General features: G+C 36.9%; 1 protein-coding gene and 1 long non-coding RNA gene across 2 annotated transcripts; both read left to right on the top strand.

The window, feature by feature from the left end:
• Positions 1-4,571: 4,571 nt before the first annotated feature.
• Positions 4,572-6,715, top strand: LOC130990071 (uncharacterized). Its single transcript, XM_057914271.1, has 2 exons — positions 4,572-5,975; positions 6,332-6,715. Exons 1-2 carry the CDS (start codon positions 5,340-5,342, stop codon positions 6,713-6,715), a joined length of 1,020 nt encoding a protein of 339 aa, XP_057770254.1. The 5' UTR covers positions 4,572-5,339.
• Positions 6,716-7,002: 287 nt separating this feature from the next.
• On the top strand, positions 7,003-7,810 carry LOC130988076 (uncharacterized). Its single transcript, XR_009089968.1, has 3 exons — positions 7,003-7,110; positions 7,197-7,367; positions 7,466-7,810. It is a non-coding gene; the product is annotated as an uncharacterized LOC130988076 (long non-coding RNA).
• Positions 7,811-8,142: the final 332 nt, after the last annotated feature.

Here is an 8,142-nt window from a genome sequence, read left to right as displayed (position 1 = left end):
CAATTACACACAAACACACATATTAATATATGCAAATGCAGCCAGTGTGGCCCAGTGTATTCTCCTGGCTCTAGCAATTAGCATCACCTACCAAACAGAGTGATTAGTGCGATTCTCAATAGACATACAAAGACAGGTAGAAATTGCCTATACCAACACCCTCAAACTCAGAATTGAGCTCTACAGGATATGAAATTCTCAACGTGTCACGACCGCACTTGCTAAGGATAGCAAATTCGGGGAAACCGCGACTAAGGGAGGGGATTTAGGAGCGGGAGTAAGAAAGGGGCATATTCGGTTTCTTGATGACTCGACTTGTATAAGGAAATCAATCGAAATATCTAGATATCAACGAAGGCCACAAGGGGACCGTACATAATATTATCCCAAAACGGGATACTCAATGGTTTTAGTACATTATTAAATAATACATATTGTTTGACAAATGACATAATATCTTAACATAATCAGTGTTCGCAGCGGAATAACAATAACTTGAGTATATGTATGAAGACATATACTCCACTCTGAGGTTCTCGTCCTAAATTGACAAAAGCTCCGCTTGCACACTACATCCTCGATCACAGCTCAACCTGCACATTTAAAAATACATGCAGGGCTAAGTACAAAAGTACTTAGTGGACACTTGCCGAAATTTACATATATGCATAATATTTTATTGTCAAGCCTTTCAACAGTAGTAAGATACGAGGGTTTTCCTTTAAAGACTCGTATTTACCAAACATAATATCATTTCTTTCATCAATAACCCGCGCAGGTATTTTATATCATTAATCACCATATCAGTAACTCGTGCCGAGAGGGAGGCCTCCCTCTACGGACACTATGATCGGCCAACCCGCTAGATGACTCACGATCACAAGGTGTACACTAATTCCGAAGGGATTTGCGGTCCCACCCAGAATCCGAATTCGATTAACATCAGATAGGCAATTAATAATAAAACATAAAGCATTTAGGCATTGACAATATCATTTAAATTCATAAGCATAAAGTCTTAACAATTCTAATATATAATTTTAGTTTATACGTAGAAAGCCTACCTGAATAGCAGACTCACGGTTTAGCTCTAACTCTGGTGCTTGACCTTTAATTCGAGAAAATAAAATAAGATTCTAATTCTCGAAAAATCTCAATAAATGAGGATGCGTGAAATGATTATGCATGACTCATATTCCTTTAATTAAATTATGAGATGCTAATCCTATTTAAGGAATTAAAGCTCGTCTTATGAGGTCGGATTATTAATCTTATCTCGTCAAACCTTAAACTCAAAACATTATCACATAACTATCATTTAGGTTCGAAACTATTTATTCGAACATCAACATGCGCATAAATCATAACTCGTTCTATTTATGTCATCAAATCAAATATTCCGTCATTTAAAAACAAATCCTATAATATTACATAGATAAATTATATCATCATAGATCATGCTTTCTTATTTTTAAAATCATTTAATCATTTTCAAATAATCCATATTAATAAGTCATTTGAAAAGAATTAATTTAAATGAGAGTTTAACTCAAAATATTTCTTTTTATAATCCATTTATAAATACTTGAAATAAAGAACTCCATTTAAATAATTAATTTAAAGGTCAATATATAATTAAATTAATCAAGCTCAATTTAAATTAATAATTAAGAGCTCAAATAATTTAAATAGATATAAGCCCAAATTAATTAGATAAATTAAGTCTATCATGTTTTTTTTTTTATTATTATTAACCAAGAGCCCAAACATTTAAATTAAAATAGGCCCAAAACTTTTAAGTGAAATAAGCCCATCAGCTTTTATTTGTAAAGGGCCGAGCCCAAACATTTAAATCTAAGCCCATCAGCTAATTAAATGAGGGCCCAAACACTTATTAAAATCGGCCCAAGTCTCGGCCCAAACAATTAATAAAATCGGCCCAAGAGGGAGCCCAACATTTCAAAAAAAAATCGGCCCAACCCGGCCCAATTCCTAACCTAAATATACACACACAATAAAACACACTCAGCACACACACATCAAAACATGCGCCTCTCTCTCTCTATCTCTATCTCTCGGCTCTCTCTCCCTACTCTCTCTGCTCTCTCTCTCTTTGTTCGGCTGAGGGCGGCGCCGCCTCTGGCGCGCCGCCTCGCCGTCCGCGTCTTGGCCCTTCCAGTCGCCGGCGAGGTTCGCCGCGTGGAGCTGCTGCCGCTGACTGCTGCTGTTCAGCTCTGGGCCGCGACCAGCGGCGCTTGGCCTTTGGCCGCGCCGTCCCGCTCAGCCGCCTGGAACTGCTGCTGCTCGCCCGGAGTCCGCCGACTGCTACTGTTCGTCGAGTCGGCGAGAGATGGCAGAACAGCTGCTGCCGCCGACAGAGGCCATCTCGCCGTTTGGTGCCGCCGCCATCGGCTGCCGCTGCCTCGCCCAAAGCCGACTCCCGGAGTTGCCGTTCGTCGTAGCGAAGGTCTCGGCAGTTCGTCATTGCCTCCCTCTCATTTTATCTCTCTTCGATAGGTTTGTAGATTTGAAAAAGTTTTACATAAAACTCAAGTTTGTGTAAAGATTTGATTATGGAATCAAAACTTGATTTTTCTGTACTCTAGTTTAGTTATATAGAGGTTCTATTTCTGATTTCTTGCAAAGGTTTGATGCGTATGCAAATACTGTAAACTGTAAAATGATATATTGCTTGCTAATGAATTCTATTGAACATAAACACTTGTATAAGGAATGAAGTTGAAGAACTTTGAGATTAATATATACCTTGTTCTGCTGAAGTTTGGAACTCAAAACGAACACTCTGTATTTTAGAATTAGCAATTGAAGGTTGTGGTTTTAAAACTGATTCGTTTGAGTTAATTTATAGGCGAATTGCTGCGACAATGGAATTTATGAATGTGGAATTTTTGTGAGTGAAAATCGGCTGCGCCTGAACAAATAAGATTTGCTGCGGCTGTATCTGTATCTTTGAAAAAAAATGAGATTTGCTGTTGAAAACTGAGATTTGCTTTGTTGAATACTTGAGATATTGCTTGCAGCAATTTTGTTGACTACGTAAGAGTGAAATAAAAACTAAGCACGGGTGAGAATAGAGTGGCTGAGGGAGCATGGCGTGCTAGATTTAAATACACGGAATAATATCTAAATTAATATCGTAGATTTAATTCTTCACAAGCCGGAATAAATTCACGACTCAAGAAATAAAAAAATAGAAAATTAATTCTATTGTGATTAATAATTAACATGACTTTACTATTTCAGTTATGAATCTGAAATAAATAATTATTGGCTTACTCAATAATTCTCATCGCGGTTTTATTTACGCGAAGCTACTGACTTGTAATAAAATAATAATCCTGCTTAATTGAATATAATCCAGTGTCATAAGCTGAATTTAAATCATAAATAATTACTGGGTTTGATTTACTGAAAGATGAAATAATAATTATCGTATTCCTGGATTTAAATATAATAAAAGAGCGGGTTGTTACACAACGAGTAATTTTGCATAAAGTGGAAGAAGCTGACCTTTTCGAGTGTGGAAACCGGTGGGCTTGCAATTTTTTCCCTTGTAATAGCCTTTAGGACTCCTCTTCGACGTCAGAATATCGAGCGACGACGCTCGCTTCTTCCTGAACGTCCTCCCAATCCCCAATATCAGCCCTAACGCCATTTGTTATTTTCAGCTTCCTTCCGTCGAATTTCTGCATCGGTAAACAAAATTTTGATTAATTGATTACAGTTTACGCAAAATTGACTAAGAATTGCAGTGAAAATCTGAGAGAAATTTTACTTGAGCTAAAAGACGACGCCACTATTGTAAGCGGAGAAATGGCTCAGGGAATAAATGTATCATTGGTATAACCGAACCAGTTTACCGGTTAATCGGAACCGATTACCGGCATCATTGTTAGTTTTGTCTTGTTTATTTGCTTTTTTTGCGCAAATATAGATTGAATTTGCGCATAGATTGAGTTTTTCTCAAGCATTGAATTTGAACTATGCGCATAGATTGATTTTTTCTCAAATCTACTGCGCATACATTGAATTTGCGCAAAGACCATCAAATAATAAGTATGCACATACACTTTTTTATTTGCGCATACATTGTGAATTTGCGCATACATTGAATTTGAACTTATGTAATTTGCGCATACATTGTGAATTTGCGCATAATTTCAATTACTGCGCAACTTATGTAATTATATTCACCTTCTGGACGAAATACGCTGACACATATTGATTCTCATTTGACCGCTTTATTGGGAACAGTAGTTGGTAGATAGATTTGTCATTACTATGTCTGAATTTGAATTGCCCCTAAATTGCTCACTCCATTTCGTCCGCATAGTTGTGGTGTTTTGCGCGATTTAATTTCCCTTTTATTCCCAAATCCTTGCCATTTCATTTCTTGCTTCCTTGAAACCTATAGCAACGGACTTATTTTCATTTCAGACGACGTTGGAGATTATGGCCGCAGTTGAAGAGGTTTGTGAATTAGTTGAATGCTTATTTTGTGAATTTTTTTTCTTTTTATAATTTTACATAAGAAAAAATGGGCAGAAGAAATTGTATATGATTTCCGCAAGTGGGTGTTGTGAATTTTTAAACAATTAAAAATTGTGAATTTTTTACTAATGGGTTGAAGATTGTGATTTTTTTACGTATTGTTTGTGATTTTTTTTCTTCTTTTAAGTCAATACCTTTTTAGCCATTCCCAAATCCTTGCCATTTTGCGTATTGTTTGGCTAAATTGTGGGATTTTATTATAACAAATTTGGCGAAGATTGTTTGCGCATAAATGTTAAATAATTGATTTGTTTTTAATTTTACCGCATAGTTTGATTTGTTTTGAAGATTGCGCATAGTTAATAATTGATTTGTTTTGAAGATTTGTTTTGAATTTTTCCGCATTGATTGTATGCGCATAATTCGCATAGTTAATTATTTTTCCGCATTGATTGTATGCGCATAACCCTGTAATAATTTTTGCGAATTTTTCCGCATAGTTAATAATTTTTCCGCATAGTTAATAATTTATGCGCATTGTTTGTTTCCGCAGAATAGTATTGTCTGCCCATTATTTTGAATTCTGTTTTGGAAATGTTTTCGAAGTTATTTTTGTTATTGAAATATGTTTTTGCTTGTAACAGGGGGCTCTATTGAGACCAAGCACTATTAATGTAACTTCGGACGTTGGCACTTATTATAAAATCAAGTATTTAGACAAAGTGAAGATAAATTTAAAGGATAAAGGTGGTGAACAATTGTTAAATAGATTTTTACGGGGTTGTTTTGGACATTTATTGGATTGGAATCCTGGTCCGAAATGTGCAATGGTCGTTCATCAAGTAGTCTCTCGCCAAATAAAGTCAAGCCGTGATGGTCTTTTCTTTTTATTGAATAATACGAGAGTTCATTTTTCGAAGAGGGATTATGCTTTAGTGACTGGTCTTAATTTTGGTGATTTTAATGTAGATATGTCGCGTAATCATGATTTGAGTGGAGTGGAAGTGTTTAATAAATTTAATTGTGATGAGTCTCATGTGAAACTATCAACCCTCATTGATCTTTTTGAGAATTTTGAAATTGATGATGAGGATGGTAGTTTATACTTGAGGATTGCCTACATTATAGTCCTATATGGCATGCTTGTAGGTTATGAGACTGATAAAACAATTGAGCATTGGGTTTGGGCATTGGTAGATGATCTTGATGCATTTAACCAATTTCCGTGGGGGGCGTATACGTATAATTTGTTGTGTTACTATACGACAAATTGCAAGTCTAAAAAACAGTATAAATTGTATGGACCTGTTTGGGCGTTGCATGTGTGGTCGCTTGAGATTGTGCCCGATTTAGGTAATGTGGTCGGTAATTGTGTTGCTGAGTTTGCGCACCCTAGATGTTTGAAGTGGATGTTTCGTAGTAGACCGGCTACGAAGGATTTACGGCCCTTCTTCGAGAAAGAGGTACTTAGATGTTTTCTTTATTAATTTATGTAATCATTTGTTGTGCGATTAAATATTTGTAGATAGAATTTTGTTACACTAATTTTTCTTATAAATACATTTATTTTGTTTAGTTGACAGAAAAGGCCATTATAATGTTTGCAATATGTGAGGCATTTAAATTCTTGAAATTTCATGTTTGAAATGCGAAGTCCTCGTTTAGAAATTAAAATAAGAAATTCGAAATTACTCAAGAAATTGAATTAGAGATTTATTTTAATGTCATGATGTATTACCAAGTCCATTTACAAATTAAATTAGGAGTTATTTTTAATTTTTAAACAGAAATGATTCTTTATATTTTCATTTTTATGTAGGAGCAAGAGATATTGGAGTTGGTCGCAGACGAATTTGAAGTCAGCACTATGTACTACTTATCTACCATTGGTGTGTATATGGGGGCACAGCATGATGAAGCTCGTGTGTATATGGGGGCACAACATGATGAAGCTCCTAATCAGGATTTCCCATATGGGCCTTCACACGACATTCATGTTGAAGAGCAAGAACAAGAGGAAGGAGGAGCTCTGCATGATATACCTATTTCTGCGCATGATTTGGCTGCGACAGTGATGGACACACGGGCACGGAGTTCATCTTCCCATGAAGAGGGTCGTCGTAGACGAGCTAGGGAAAAGCGTGTTCGGCCACCTACTACATCTTCACATCTAGTAGCGGCGATCATGCTAACCGGCGTGTAGACCGTGAATTTATGGAGACAGTTGTGAGGAGGATGGATGAGGCACACGAGGAGAGAATGAAAAGGCACAGCGATGCTTTACATGAACGGGTCAAGGGGACATTGAAGGGGTTTTTCGAGGAGTTGAAGGGTTTTTTTAGTTATAAGAATGTCCGAGCTACGGATGTTCGTTCTCCTGTTCATCGACCTACACCGGCACCCGATGCAAGACAGAGTGATGATATACCCGACGAGGGCACCGAGGAAGGCGATGTTCCTCGTGTTGATAATGTTACACCATCGCCATAGGTTCTTGATTTGTTCATATTGAGCTGTCAATCGAAGCTGATACGTCGGGTTTCAATTCTTCCATTTGTTACATTTGAGAACACGGTGGTAGCCTCTTTTGATCTATATGTAAGTTCTTTTGTGCAACTTCAATATTGTGCACATGTAGTTTTCATTTGCATATGTCATGAAATTTATTTTGTTTTTTTGAACAGCGAGTTTGTGATCAATATTGGAGTTGCTGCTTCTTTAGTACAAAGTTGAACCATACTATTCCTGGATCATATGACTCCTTTCATGATTGGAATGTCCCTAAATCCGTCTTATCCATGGTTAAAGGAGAGAGCGGGTCGTCAATGGCACAAAATTGGTTTAGTGCCACACAGGTCTTATATCTCTAATATTAGAATAGTTGTAGATTATAATTATCTAGGTAGACATATTTCAAGGTCTAATATTGTTCTATTATAAATTATCTATGTAGGTCGTTGTTCCATGTTGGATTAAAGGACATTACGTGGTTGTTAGAATATACCTCGGACGTTGGGAGGCCGAGCTACACGATCCACTATATTATGGTTTGGATGAAGCCGCGAAAGCAAAGCGTGGAGCCGAGATCCAACCATTGTTGAGTTTATTCGGGAAGATTTTGGAAGATGCCGGCTATTGGACGTCGAATGTGTGTGGATGGGAAAGGAAGACGCATCCATTGACACTCTATATCCCTGCACCGGACGAGCAATTTAGTTAGAAGGATTATAGTTCATGTGGTCCTTTTGCTTGCATGGTGATGGAGCGCATAATCTCCAGTGCTCCTAGTATTACTTGGGGCAACACACGAGTGAAAAAATACAGGAAGATTATTGCTGCTGGTGCTTTTAGTATGTGCGGAGTTGAATAGATGTTGTATGTGAGATTTTGTTTGGATTATGACGAACTTGTCAACTAAATTTGTTGTGATGTGCATGGACAGTTTTAAATGAGCTTTACAAATGGTTTGATTCCAATTTATTAGTAATTTATGAGCAGTATTGTGCATTGCCTACTATATGCGCAAATTTGCGCATAGCTGCATTTAGGCGCATAGTGTCAAATTTTGCAAAACCATGGTATTGATGCTATGCGCATGGCCTATTTCTAATTTCTATATCTAGAAATCAC

This window comes from Salvia miltiorrhiza, chromosome 6 (assembly GCF_028751815.1).
Source record: "Salvia miltiorrhiza cultivar Shanhuang (shh) chromosome 6, IMPLAD_Smil_shh, whole genome shotgun sequence".
NCBI lineage: Eukaryota > Viridiplantae > Streptophyta > Magnoliopsida > Lamiales > Lamiaceae > Salvia > Salvia miltiorrhiza.
Note: the sequence above shows the minus strand (reverse complement) of the source record. Positions and strands in the feature narration are given on the sequence as shown.

What these genes read in the sequence shown, in the direction of transcription:
- LOC130990071 (XM_057914271.1), top strand. Translation starts at nt 5,340, where the DNA reads ATGGTCGTTCATCAAGTAGTCTCTCGCCAAATAAAGTCAAGCCGTGAT. An exon ending in GGCCCTTCTTCGAGAAAGAG is followed by an intron (nt 5,976 to 6,331) that starts GTACTTAGATGT and finishes ATTTTTATGTAG; the next exon opens with GAGCAAGAGATATTGGAGTT.